This window comes from Manis pentadactyla, chromosome 4, assembly GCF_030020395.1.
Source record: "Manis pentadactyla isolate mManPen7 chromosome 4, mManPen7.hap1, whole genome shotgun sequence".
In the NCBI taxonomy this organism is placed as follows: domain Eukaryota; kingdom Metazoa; phylum Chordata; class Mammalia; order Pholidota; family Manidae; genus Manis; species Manis pentadactyla.
The window spans coordinates 78,903,128-78,917,889 of NC_080022.1; the positions used below are offsets into that span (position 1 = coordinate 78,903,128).

The 14,762-nt window shown below is 36.8% G+C and overlaps 1 protein-coding gene across 5 annotated transcripts in view; it reads left to right on the top strand.

Annotated features, from left to right (window-relative positions):
* The window catches only part of BTBD8 (BTB domain containing 8), a 110,795-nt gene that overhangs the window by 40,984 nt on the left and 55,049 nt on the right, over nt 1-14,762 (top strand). For all 5 annotated transcript variants that reach the window (XM_036906560.2, XM_036906561.2, XM_036906562.2 and 2 more), the window contains one exon: nt 13,157-13,246. In XM_036906560.2, the coding sequence (XP_036762455.2) occupies nt 13,157-13,246 (90 nt within the window). The remainder of the gene's footprint in view (nt 1-13,156; nt 13,247-14,762) is intronic.

Genomic DNA, 14,762 nt, shown 5'->3' on the forward strand with positions numbered 1-14,762 from the left:
TGCATTTGCTTAGTAATTAACTGTTCTACTTTCTTTACTGTGGTTTTATTACCTCTGGTGACAGCTATTAAACCTTAGGAACACTTCCATCTATAGTAGTCCCTCTAAAATACACTGTGGAGACATTTTGTGGGAGGTAAATTCTCTCAGCTTTTGCTTATCTGGAATATGTTTAATCCCTCCTTCAAATTTAAATGATAATCTTGCCGGATAAAGTATTCTTGGTTCAAGGCCATTCTGCTTCATTGCATTAAATATATCATGCCACTTCCTTCTGGCCTGTAAGATTTATGCCAAGAATTCTGATGATAGCCTGATGGGCTTTCCTTTGAATGTGATCTTATTTCTCTCTCTGGCTGCTTTTAATACTCTGTCCTTATCATTGATCTTTGCCATTTTAATTACTATTTGTCTTGGTGTTGTCTTCTTTTGGTCTCTTGTGTTGGGAGATCTGTGCACCTCCATGGCCTGAGAGACTATCTCCTTCCCCAGATTGGGGAAGTTTTCAGCAATTACATCTTCAAAGACGCTTTCTATCCCTTTTTCTCTCTTCTTCTTCCGATACTCCTATAATACCAATATTGTTCCATTGGATTGGTCACATAATTCTCTCAATATTCTTTCATTCTTAGAGATCCTTTTTTCTCTCTGTGTCTCAGCTTCTTTGTATTTCTCTTCTCTAATTTCTATTTCAGTTATCATCTCCTCCACCATATCTAATCTGCTTTTAAAACAGTCCATTGTGTATTTCATTTCTGATAGTGTGTTCTGTAATGATTGGATCTCTGACCCGAATTCCTTCCTGAGTTCTTGAATATTTTTCTTTACCTGCATGAGCATGTTTATATGATTTTTATTTTGAAGTCCCTTTCAGGAAGATTCATGAGATCAGTTTCATTTGACTCTTTTTATGGTGTATGATTTTGCTTTGAATCAGGTTCCTTTGGTGTTTCATATTTGCATGTGGCGCCCTCTAGTGCCCAGAAGCTCTACTCTCTGGAGCTGCTCAGCCCCTGGAGCAATGTTGGGGTTTGCAGGGGAGCAGTGTTGGTGCCTGGGGGAGGAAAGAACTGTTTCCTGCTTCCCGGCTGCTGTGCCTGTCGCCACTGCCAGAACCAGTTGGCCAAGCACACAGGTATAAGCCTCTATGCTTTTTGTTTGTACCTGTTGTAGGCAGGGCTTCATTCTGGCTGTCCTGATGCCATGGCACGGTTTGCTGGTTCGCGAGCCAGGTGGGGCTGGCTGGGAGGAAGGCACAGCAGGCTGCTTATCATGGAGAGGGTGCCTGGAGCTGCGTAGCCAGCCAAGGGGCTGGAGCACCTGAAGATTGTGAAAGTTCTCAACCTGCTGGGCAGAGTGCACCCAGACAATTTTGTCTACTGGTCCTTTCTCCTGAGCAGTAACCTCTGTGCAATCCTTGCCCCTTTAGCAGCTCTTTCACTGTTAGAAAGTCTCTCAGACTGCCCGCCTTTCTTTTGTCCCAGAGCAACCAGATTTGGATCCATATTTTCCACAAGCAGCTGGAATCTCCATCTCTCCAGATATTCTGCCTGTCTTAGCTTTCCAATCCCCCTAATAACCAGAGCACCATGCAATGTAGGTTTATGCTCCCAGAGCAGATCTCCAGAGCTAGGTGTTCAGCAGTCCCAGGCCTCCACTCCTTCGCCACTTCATTTCTCTTCCTCCTGCCAGTGAGCTGGGGTGGGGGAAGGGCATGGGTCCCTCCAGTTCAGGGCTTTTTTACATTACCCTATTCCATGAGGTCTGTTCTTTTCTCCAGGTGTATAAAGTCTGGTGCAGCCTTCTTTCCTGTTGCTCTTTCAGGATTAGTTGTATTAATTATATTTTCATATTATATGTGGTTTTAGAAGGAGGCCTCTGACTCACCTCTCATGCCACCATCTTTAATTCTCTCTTCGATCCTGTGTGTTTTTTGAGAAGCTTGTGGGTTTGTATTTTATATTTAAATTGATGTTTCATTTTGAGTTAACTTTTGTATGAGGTGTTAGATCTGTATCCAGGTTTATTTTTTTGCATGTGAATGTCCAGTTATTCTAGCACCATTTGTTTAAAAACAGTGGTCCCTTTTCTTCATTGAACTCCCATTTTGCTTTTGTCAAAACTCAGTTGATTATACTCATGTAGGTCTATTTCTGGCCTCTATTCTGTTCCTTCAATTTATATGTCTTTTCTTTCAGCAATACATGCTGTCTTGAGAACTGTACTTATGCAATAATCTTGGAACCAGGCAGTATGAATTCTCCAATTTTTTTAGTATTGTGTTGGTTATTTTAGATACTTTGCTTTTCCATATAAATTTTATAATTACTTTGTCAATATCTACATAATAGTCCTTGGGATTTTGATTGGAATCACCTAAATTTAAAATATCATAAAATGCTTTTCTGCATCTGTTTTGATGATCACATTATTTTTCTCCTTTTTATTATTATTTTTAATTGAAGTGTCATTGATGCAGTCTTATTTTGGTTTCAAATGTATGACACAGTGGTTCAACAGTTAGCAATATTATTAAATCCTCACCCCCGGTAGTGCTGTTACTGTCAACATAGAGAGATGTTACAGAGTTATTGACTTTATTCTCCATACTGTCCCTGTGGCCAACTTATATTGTGATTATGAATTATTATGCTGCTTTATCCCTGTCACCCTACCCCCACACTCACCCTAACCCCTCCCCCTTCATAACCACTAGTCACTTCTCAGTGTCTATTGATGGATACTTAGGTTAATTCCATATGTTGACTATTGAAAATACTGCAGTGATAAACATAGGAGTGCCTGTATCTTCTTGACTCACAGATTTTGTTTTCTTCAGGTAAATTCCTGAAAGTGGAATTACTGGATCAAATGGTAATTCTATTTTTAGTTTTTTGAGGAACTTCCATACTGCTCTCCACAGCAGTTGCACCAATTTACATTCCCACCAACAGTGTAGGAGGGTTCCTGTTTCTCTGCATCCCCACCAACATCTGTTATTTCTTGTCTTTTGGATTGTGACCATCCTAACTGGTGTGAGGTGATATCTCATTGTGGTTTCGATTTGCATTTCCCTGATGATTAGCAATATGGAGCATCTTTTCATGTGCCTATTGGCCATTTCTATTTTTTCTTTGGAGAAGTGCCTTTTCAGGTCTTCCATCCACTTTTAATTGGGTTATTTGTTTTTTGAGTGTTGAGGTATGTGAGTTCTTTATATATTTTGGATGTTAACCCCTTATCAGATGAATCAGTATGAATATATTTTCCTATACTGTAGGTTGCTTTTTGTTCTGCTGCTGATGTCCTTGGATGTACAAAAACTTTATAGTTTGATGTAGTTCCACTTGCTCATTTTTGCTTTTGTTTCCCTTGCCAAGGAGAAGTATCCAGGAAAAAAACTGCTCATACTTTTGTTCAAGAGATTTTTGCCTATGTTATTTTCTAAGAGTTTTATGGTTTCATGACTTACATTCAGGTCTTTGATTCATTTCGAGTTTAGTTTTGTGTATGGCATTAGAGAATAATCCAGTTTCATTCTCTTACATGCAGCTGTCCAATTTTCCCAACACCAGTTGTTGAAAAGACTATCTTTTCCCCATTGTATATCCATCGCTCCTTTATCATATATTAATTGACCATATATGCATGGGTTTATATCTGGGTTCTCTATTCTGTTTCATTGATCTATGAGTCTGTTCTGTGCCACTACCAAACTGTTCTGATTACTGTGGCTCTGTAGTAGAGCTTCAAGTCAGGAAGCGTAATCCCCCCAGCTTTGTTCTTCTTTCTCAGGATTGCTTTGGATATTTGGGGTCTTTTGTGGTTCCATATGAATTTTAGAACTATTTGTTGTAGTTCATTGAAAAATGCTGTTTTTGTTTTGATAGGGATTGCATTGAGTCTAAACTGCTTTGGGCAGGACAGTCATTTTAACAATATTAATCTTTCTTATCCATGAGCATGGGATAGATTTCCATTTATTGGTGTCTTCTTTAATTTATCTCATGAGTGTTTTACAGTTTTCAGAGTATAGATCTTTCACTTCCTTAGTTAAAGTTTATTGCTAGGTATTTATTATTTTTGGTGAAATTCTAAATGAAGTTGTTTTCTTGATTTCTCTTTCTGCTAGCTCATTGTTAGTATATAGGAATGGAGCAGATTTCTGTGTATTAATTCTGTATTCTGCAACTTTGCTGAATTCAGTTATTCTAATAGTTTTATGGTGGAGTCTTTAGGGTTTTCTATGTATAACGTCATGTCATGTGCAAATAGTGACAGTTTGACTTCTTCCTTACCATTTTGGGTGCCTTTTTTTTTATTAAGGTATCATTGATAATGCACTCTTAAGAAGGTTTCACATGAAAAACATTGTGGTTACTACATTCACCCATATTATCAAGACACCCCCCCCCATACCCCATTGCAGTCACTGTCCATCAATGTAGTAAGATGTCAAAGAGTCACTACTTGTCTTCATTGTGCTACACTGTCTTCCCCATGATCCCCCCCAATACCATATGTACTAATCATAATACCCCTCAATCCCTTTCTCCCTCTCTCTCACCCACCCTACCCCACCTCTCCCCTTTGGTCACCGCTATTCCCTTCTTGGAGTCTGCAAGTCTGCTGCTGTTTTGTTCCTTCAGTTTTGTTTCATTATTATACCAGTTTGGATGCCTTTTATTTTTATTTTTTCTGATTTCCATGGCTAGGATATCCAATACTTCTTGATCTTAGAAGAAAAGCTTTTAGCTTTTCACCATTAAGTATGATGTTGGCTGTGGGTTTGCCATATATGGCCTTTATTATGTTGAAGTATGTACCCCTAAACCCATTTTGTTGAGAGCTTTTATCATGAATGGATGTTGAATTTTGTCAAATGCTTTCTCAGCATCTATTGAGATGATCATGTGGTTTTTATTCTTTTTGTTAATGTTGTGTCACATTGATTGATGGAGGAATATTGTATCATCCTTGCATCCCTCGAATAAATCCCACTTGGTCATGATGAATGAACTTTTTGATGTATTTTTTAATTTGGTTTGCTAATATTTTGTTGTGGATTTTTATATCTATGTTCATCAGGGGTATTGGTCTATAATTTTCTTTTTTTGTAATGTCTTTTGTCTGGTTTTGACATTAGAATGAGTTTGGAAGTATTTCCTCCTGTTCTACTTTTTAGAAAACTTTATTAAGGACGAGTATTATCTCTTCTTTAAATGTTTGGTAGAATTCAGCTGTGAAGCCATCTGTATCTGGATTTTGTTTGTTTGGGGAATTTTGTTTGTTGGGAGTATTTTGATTACCAGTTTGATTTCATTGCTGGTAACTGGTCTGTTCAGATTTTCTTTTTCTTCCTGAATCAGTCTTTGAAGGTTGTACTTTTAGGAATTTGTCCATTTCTTCTAGGTTGTCCAATTTGTTGGTGTATAATTTTTCATAGTATTCTCTAATAATTCTTTGTATTTCTATTGTATCCGTTGTGATTATTCCTTCTTCATTTCTGATTTTATGTCTGTACTGTCTCTTTTTTTCTTGATAAGTCTGGCTATTTATCTATTTGTTTATTTTCTCAAAGAACAAGCTCCTGGTTTCATTGATTTTTTTTCTGTTGTCATATTCTTCTTGATTTTTTTTTTTTTTTTTTTGTAGATAATTTTTTTATTGAAGGGTAGTTGACACACAGTATTACATTACATTAGTTTCAGGTGTACAACATAGTGATTCAACATTTATATACATGACAATTCTAGGTACCAGCTATCACCGTACCAAGCTGTTACAATATCTTGACTATATTCATTACATCCCGGTTACTTATTATTTTACCATTGGAAGTGTATACTTTTTTTGTGTGTGTGTGTGAGGGCATCTCTCATATTTATTGATCAAATGGTTGTTAACAACAATAAAATTCTGTATCTTCTTGATTTTATTTATTTCTGCTCTGATCTTTATTATATCCCTCTATTAACTTTGCGTTTCATTTGCTCTTCTTTTTCTAGTTTCTTTAACATGAGTTTAGGCTGTTTATTTGATATTGTTCTTGTTTCTTAAGGTAGGCCTGTATTGCTGTGTACTTCCCTCTTAGAACTGCCTTCACAGTGTCCCACAGGTTTTGGGCTATTGAATTTTTTTCATTTGTCTGCAAGAATTGCTTGATTTTGTGGGGGCTTGTTCATTGTTACATTGATTATTTAGAAGCATGTTGTTTAGCCACCATGAGTTTGTGGGATTTTTTATTTCTTCATGTGATGTATTTCTAGTTCCATACCATTGTGGTCTGAGAAGGTGCTTGACAACATTTCAATCTTTTTGAATTTATTAATGCTCTTTTTGTGGCCTAGTATGTGATGTGTTCTATATAACGTTCCATGTACACTTGAGAAAAATGTGTATCCTGCTGCTTTTGAGTGGAATGTTCTGTCAATATCTCAAGTCCATCTGATCTAAAGTATTGTTTAGTGCCTCTGTTTCCTTATTTATTTTGTGTTGGTTGATCTATTAATGTGAGTGGTGTGTTAAAGAATCCTAAAATGAATGTGTTTCAATCTTTTTCCCATTTTAATTCTGTTAGTATTTGTTTTACCTATTTAGGTTGTATGTTGGGTGCATAGATATTTATAATGGTTATATCGTTTTATTGGACTGACCCATTATCAGTATGTAATGTCCTTCTTTGTCTCTTATTTTCTTTGTTTTGAAATCTATTTTGTCTGATATAAGTACTCTATTCTTGCTTTTTTCTTCATATTATTTGCTTGAAATATCTTTTTTCCACCTGTTCACTTTTAGTCTGTGTACGTTTTTGTGTCTAAAATGAGTCTCGTGAAGGTAGCATATAAATGGGTCTTGTTTCTTATCCACTCTGCCACTCTCTGTCTTTTGATTGGTACATTTAGTACATTTACATTTTAGGTAGTTATTGATATGTATGTACTTATTGCCATTTTGTTAATTATTTTCTCATTGTTTTTGTAATTACTCTCTGATCCTTTCTCCCTCTCTTATACTTTTTTCTTGTCATTTAATGGTTTTCTGCAGTGTTGTGATTAGATTTCTCTTTTAAAATTTTTTGTGTATCTGTTGTAGGCTTCAGTTTTGTGATTACCACAGGTTCTAGGATAGATTCCGTACTATGTAACAATCTATATTAACTTGCTGATTACTCTATTTTAAACACAGTTTTAAGGTACTTTTTTTTTTCATTCTTCTTCCTCCTCCAAACTTTATGTACTAGATCTCATAATCTGTACTTTTTGTTTATCCCTTGACTGATTTTGTGTATAGTTGGTTTTGCTTCTTTTGTTTTGTTTTAATTTTGTACTTGCTTGGTAATTAATTGGTCTACTGTGTTTACTGTGGGTTTATTTTCATTGGTGAAAGCTATTTAGCCTTAGGGACATTTCCATCTATAGCATTCCCTTTAACATGTCCTGTAAGGCTGGCTTAATGTGGTGAAATCCTTCAACTTTTGTTTATCTGGAAATTATTTAATCTCTGTTTCATATTTAAATGATAATCTTGCTGGTTAGAGGATTCTTGGTTGGAGGTCCTTCTGTTTCAGTACATTTAATATATCATACCACTCCCTTCTGGCCCGTGAAGTTTGCTGAAAAGTCTGCTGATAGCCTGATGGAGTTTCCATGTAAGTATCATTTTTCTCTCTCTGGCTGCTTTCAGTACCCCCTTCTTATCTTTGATCTCTGCCATTTTAATTATTATATGTCTTGGTGTTATCTTCCTGGCATTCTTTTTGTTAGAGGCTCTCTGTACTTCCATGACCTGAATGTCTATTTCCTTCCCCACACTAGGGAGGTTTTCAACAGTAATTTCCTCAGAGACTATCACTTTGTCTTTCTCTTCTCCTTCTGGTGCCCCTATTATGTGACTGTTGTTCCATTTGGATTATTCACATGGCTCTCTTAACATTCTTTCATTCCTAGAGATTCTTTTGTCTCTCTGTTTCTCAGCTTCATTGTGTTCCTGTTCTCTAATTTCCGTCTCACTGGCTGTCTGCTCTACTTGCAGTAACCTGCTCTTAAATCCCTCCTTGCATGTTTCATTTCAGTTAGGCTCTTTTTTAGCTCTTCTCTTTGTTGAAGTACTCCCTGAGATCCTCAATATTTTTCTGTGAATCAGTGATCATGTTTATGACTTTTATTTTTAAATCTTTATCAAGAAAATTGGTGATCTCTATTTCACTTAGCCCTCTTTCTGCTGTCTAGCCCTGTAGTTTTGTTTGGAACATACTCCTCTGCCTCCTCATTTTGTCAGTGTTTCTTTTTCTTCCTTTGTATTAGATTGATCTGCTATACTTCCTGGCCTGTAGAATAATAGATTTATGAAGGAGGCATCTTATGGTGCCCAGAAGCTCAAGACTCTACTCTCCAGTACCTGGTTTTACTTTGTGGGATCCCCAGCTGTTGTTGGGATGCAGTGGGTGGGGCCATCTTTTTGTGTGTCTGTTGGTAATGGTCTGAGTCTGCAGCACTGGCAGTTTGCTTTAGCCGCCTTTTTGATCCAAGCAAAGGCCTCTGCTTGGATCACTGTGGGTGGGGCCACCCTCTGCCTGCCCTGCAGTGATATCAGGGCAACAGGGTTAATGCTGTGGGCTGGTGGGCCAGTGTGTGGCTCTGAGGCAGGACCAGATGTGAAGCACTGGGCTTGGACATCCAAGGGGAGGAAGCAGCTCTTGGGGTGGCTCCTGCAGGCACCTCCCTGCTTGGGCAGAAATGGGGCTAATAAAGCTGGAAGAGTCTCCCTCTACCTGCCAGGCAGCAAAGTCTGATGCTAATGCTGGGCCAAGTAGGTTGGTTTGCCATTAGTGTTCACAGGGAGGAGTCCCAGGACTGTGTTGCCAGTGAGGGGGATGGAACAAATGGGGTTCTCAAGAGTTCCTGACCTTTTGGGTGAGGGAGGGCTGGAGAGGTATTGTCTACCTGCCCTTTCTCTTGAGGATAGAGCTCCACTGAACCTTCACCCCTCTGGCACCTGTCCTACTGCTGGCAAGTTTTTCAAACTGCTGCCTATGCTTTGGGTCTCAGGACTTGTGGTGTATGCCTGTGCTCCACAAGCAGCTGGAGTCTCAGCCTCCCAGAGTGTTCCAGCTACCGTCCAGCCCCACTAATCACCAGAGCCCAGTGTAATGTGGGCTCGTGCTTCCAGAGCAGATCTCCAGGGCCAGGTGTGTAGTGTTTCTGGGCTCCTATCCCCTCCCTGCTCCATTTCTCTTTCTCTCACCTGTGGGCTGGGGTTGGAGGGAGGGCTTGGGTCCCACTTGACTGCAGCTCTGCCACTTTACCCTTTTCTGTGATCTTTTCTCTTCCCCTGGTGTAGGTGGTCCATTCTGCAATCTTTAGGTCATTTTCAGATTTAGTTGTATTTGCTGTATTTTCTCCTTTCCTGTGTTTTTGGGAGTAGGTTCCCACCTTGCCTTCCTACTCCACCATCTTTTTCTCCTCCTCTCCTTTTTTTTGGTGAGCTAAATTATATTGCTTGATTTTGAAATGTTAAAGGAAGCTTGCTTTCTTGGAATAATTTTAACTTGGTTATGATGTTTTATTCATTGTATTTATTGCTGGGTTCAGTTTGCTAATTTTGTTTTAGATATTTGCATCAATATTCATAAGAGAAGTTGGCCTATGATTTTCCCCTTTTTTTAAGTATTCCTGTCAGGTTTGGGTCTCAAGGTTATGTTGACTTCATAAAATGAGTTGCAAAGTATTTATTCTTCTTTTCCTACTTAATTTATTTGAGTAAAATTGATTTTACATCTTAACTATTTTTTAAATTCTCTGGGGCAGTCATCTTGGCCTATTATTTTCTTTATAAAGTAGGTTTTATTTTCATCCTTTTTTAATAGTTAAATTTATTGAGTTAGAATTCATATGCAATCCAATTCACACAATTAAAAGTCCAATTGGATAGGTTTTGGCTAATGTATAAACCTGTGTAACTCCCACCATAATCAAAATAGAGAAAATTTTCATCACCTAGAAAGTTGCCTTGTGCCCTATTGCCATCAGTACCGTCCCTCTCACTAGCCCCAGAAAACTGCGGTTCCTATGCTTATTTGCTGTCTATGTATTTTCTTTGGTGAGTTTTCTGTTCATATCTTTTGCCTATTTTTTAATTGGTTTGTTTGCTTTCTTATTGTGTTTTCCAAATTATAGGTTGTTTACCTGTCCTTAGAATTTCATATAAGGAACTCAGATATATTGTTGTGCCTGACTTCGTTTGCTCAGCATGTTTCTGAGTGCTATCCTTGGATATTATGTATATCAGTATTTCATTTAATTTTATTGCTGAGTAGTATTGCATTTTATGGATTTTCCACAATTTGTTTATCCATTCTCCTGTTAATGGACATTTGTTTGTTTCCAGTGTGTAGCTATTATTATTAAAGCTAGCACAAACATTTGTATGCAAGTCTTTGTGCGAATATATGTTTTCATTTCTCTTTGGCAAATACCTAGGAATGGAATTGCTCAGTCATATGGTAAATGCATATTGACTTTTTATGAAATTGACAAATATTTCTGCAAAGATGTGCCATTTCACACTCCCACCTGCATTCTATGAAGAATTCCAGTTGTTCCACATCTTTACCACCATTGGATGTTGTCAAGTCTTTTTAATTTTTGATACTCTAAGTAGATGTGTAGTGTTATCACACTGTGGTTTTTAATTTGCATTCCCTTGATTATTAGTAATGTTGAGTATCATTTTGAGCTTATTGGCCATTTGCATATCTTTTGATGTTTCTATTCAAATCTTTTACCCATTTTTGAAAAAGAACTCTTAAAGAGAATGATTTGGTACAAATTTTAATGTAAGTAAACTATTGACAAACAGACATACCTTTTTTCCCTCTTAAAATGGGTCATATGCTATTCTGACCATAGCTTTTTCTAGTCTAATGCTCAAAACTTGATGTGAACTAGCTATAAACTTTGGTTTTGAAGTAAAACAAATTCTGTCAATTTGGCTCTTACCTGGTAATTTTTTTGTGCTCATTTTTTTTAGTTCAGTTATGTTCTTACATTGAGTTATAATAGTTATATATTCTGGATTCAGGTTATTTTGGCAGATACATGTTTGGTAAATATTTTCTTCCAACATTTTATTTGTCTTTCCATTTTCTTTAAAGTAACTCTACTGAATTTGTTAATTTTTGAATTTTTGTTTTTTTAAAAACTGGTTCATCCTTTTTGTGTCATAAAAATCTTTGCCTACGCCAAAGTCACAAAGATTTTCATGTTTCTTTCTAGAGGTTTTATAATATTATAATATTAGCTGTTTTATTTAGGTTTTGGTCCATTTTGAGTTGATCTTTTTTCTATATGGTTTGAAGTTACCTATTGAGGTTCATTTCTTTCCATTTAACCTCCAGTTCCAATACCTTTTGTTGTGATAAGACTGTCTTTTCCCATTGAATTACCTCAACACCTTTGTTGAAATACATATGTGAGTCTATTTTTGGACTTTGAGTGCTGTTTCAGTAGTCTGTATATTTGTCCTTACATAAAAATTACATTATCTTGATCACTATCACTTTATAGTAAGTTTTGAAATCATGTCTTCCAACTTCCTCCTGTTTATTGGTGGTTTGGCTGTTGTGGGTCCTTTGCATTTCCACATACCTTTTAAAATCAACTTATCAGTTACCACTGAAAAACATGATCAAGACTGAGTTGAATCTAGACATTAATTTAGGCAGAGTGGATGTGTTAACCATTTTGGATCTTCAAATCCATGAGCACAGTTCAGCTGCCTCTTAGCTTTTTTTAAATTTATCTCAACAGTGTTTTACAGCTTTTAATGTAAAGGTCTTGCACTTTTTAAAAATATTTGTTCCTATGTATTTGACATCTTTTGATACTAGTATAAATGAAATTCTTTTCCTTTATATATATATGCCTGATTATCTTTGGGTAATTATTGGACAATATACTGAAAATTTATAGAAATAATTTTACACTCTTGGTAATGTTATTTTATTGGAGATGGTTTCCTTTTGCTTTTGGCCATCACCTGGGCTAGATGCAGATCTCTTTAGTCCAGTCAGGACATGCGCTGATTCAAAGCTGGACTTAAGTTCTAATAAGGGCTTATCTATTTCCCATCCATTGTTCTTCCTAACATGTAGTCCTTCAGAGTCCAACTGAAATCATGGGAATCTACCAAAGCCTCCTCTCTTTGGTGGACCCATATTCCAATTTGTGTACCTCCAAACTTGTGAATATTGCCAGAAGCTTCTGTGCTCAGCTTCTTAGCCTCTCAATCATTGCTTTTGCTTTCAGATTTGGCAATTGCCTCAATGGAAAAAGTTACCTCAAATACTTGGATTACCTCTTTTGTTTTCTCTCTTATAACTTGTTTCAAAAGCTGCCGCCATGGTAGCTTTTTGATGCCTTCAAATCACACTTTCTTTCTTTAACAAAATATATCCCATCCTTCCTAGCTATTTTCAGCAGGGAGGTTGGTCCCTTTGTGTAAGTAAGCCATTGCCAGAAGTGTCTTTCTCTTCTCCCTCTCCCTCTCCACTCTTGCATCCTATCCTCCACCAGAATATGACATTGGTCTTTCTATCCCATCTACTGCTGTATTCCCAGCACCTAGATTAGTACCGAGCACAGAATAGAAGTTAATAGATAGTTGTTGAATTAATGAATGAATAAATTGACATTTTATCTGATAAGACAGAGTGGGAATTCAAAAGGAAATATTTTTCATTTCCCAAACCTAAGATATAGCTGTTCTTGAGCATAAACAGGCTGAGTTCTGACTTTTAGATATTCCCTCAAGATTTTAAGTAACATCTTTTGGCGCTAATTTCTTCATTTGTAAATGATTTATTACTCTCTTATTCAAGAAAATAGTTTCAGTTTTGGAAATTAAAGAACATTCAAGAGACAAAATTTAAAAGATAAATAGGGCATTAGAATGAATGTTTTATTTAATCAAGTAACCAAATACTTAGGTATAAAATAGGCTTATAATTTTTATTATAATAATACTTTCAGTGAATACAAATAAGACAAATAGATTGTTATGTTTTAAGAGGTAAAGATGAAGAGTATCATAAAGAATAACATTTTGCATAGTACATAAATGTTTACCTTTGTTTTTTTCCCCCTTTTCCCTTTAGAGCTATTTTAAGTGCCAGATCTAGTTACTTTGCTGCAATGCTGAGTGGCTGTTGGGCTGAAAGCTCCCAAGAGTACATCACTCTTCAAGGGTAAGCTTGATTTTTACAAGGCATCTTGACTGCAAATGATTGCAAATAATACTTCATAACAAGCACTTTTTATCAATCTGATTTCCTTGTATGTTCGATGAAATGTTACTCGTGGTAGAATTCAGTGTACATTTGCTGAAAATGAAAGGTAGTAAGGAGCATTTAGTACTAGACATAGTGTTTTAGTCTTTTCATGCTGCTGTAACAAAGTAGCACAGACTGGGTGGTTTAAATAACAGAAATTTATTTTCTCATAGTTCTGCAAGTTCAAAGTGTCAGCAGGGTTGGTGTTGGGTGAGAACTCGTCTTTGGATCCCTGGGCTGCAGATGTCCGCTTCTCTCTGCTCAAACAGCCTTTCCGCCGAGCATGGGGGTCAGGGAAGGGAAGGGAAGGAAGGTGGAGAGAGAGAGCTCTCTGGGTTTCTTCTTATAAGGATACTAATCCTGTCACATCAGGGCATGGCCCTCCCTAATTACCACATGTATTCTTTTTTTTTTTTTTTTTTTTTTTTTTAATAATTATTTTTTATTGAAGGGTAGTTGACACACAGTATTACATTACATGAGTTTCAAGTGTACAACACAGTGGGAGAACATTTATATACATAATTCTAGGTTCCAGCTATCACCCTACCAGGCTGTTACAATATCTTGACTATATTCCTTATGCTATACATTACATCCCGGTTACTAATTTATTTTACCATTGGAAGTCTGTCATTTTTTTTTTTTTTTTTTTTTGTGAGGGCATCTCTCATATTTATTGATCAAATGGTTGTTAACGACAATAAAATTCTGTATAGGGGAGTCAATGCTCAATGCACAATCATTATTCCACCCCAAGCCTAATTTTTGTCAGTCTCCAATCTTCTGAGGCATAACAAACAAGTTCTTACATGGAGAACAAATTCTTACATAATGAATAAGTTACATAGTGAACAGTACAAGGGCAGTCATCACAGAAACTTTCGGTTTTGCTCATGCATTATGAACTATAAACAGTCAGTTCAAATATGAATACTCATTTGGTTTTTATACTTGATTTATATGTGGATACCACATTTCTCTCTTTATTATTATTATTTTTAATAAAATGCTGAAGTGGTAGGTAGATACAAGATAAAGGTAGAAAACATAGTTTAGTGTTGTAAGAGAGCACATGTAGATGATCAGGTGTGTGCCTGTAGACTATGTGTTAATCCAAGCTAGACCAGGGCAATAAAACATCCACGTATGCAGAAGATTTCTCTCAGAACGGGGGGGTGAGGTTCTAAGCCTCACCTCTGTTGATCCCCAATTTCTCACCTGATGGCCCCCCTGCGACTGTGCCTGTCTTAGGTTGTTCCTCCCTTGAGGAATCTTACCCGTCTCTGGCTAACCAGTCATCTTCCGGGGCCATACAGGGAAATGTGAAGTTGGTAAGTGAGAGAGAAGCCTTATTGTTTGAAAAAGTTAGCTTTTTACTTCTTTGCATATTTATGCCCTGTGGCTTCTATGCCCAGCATTTGTCTTGAGG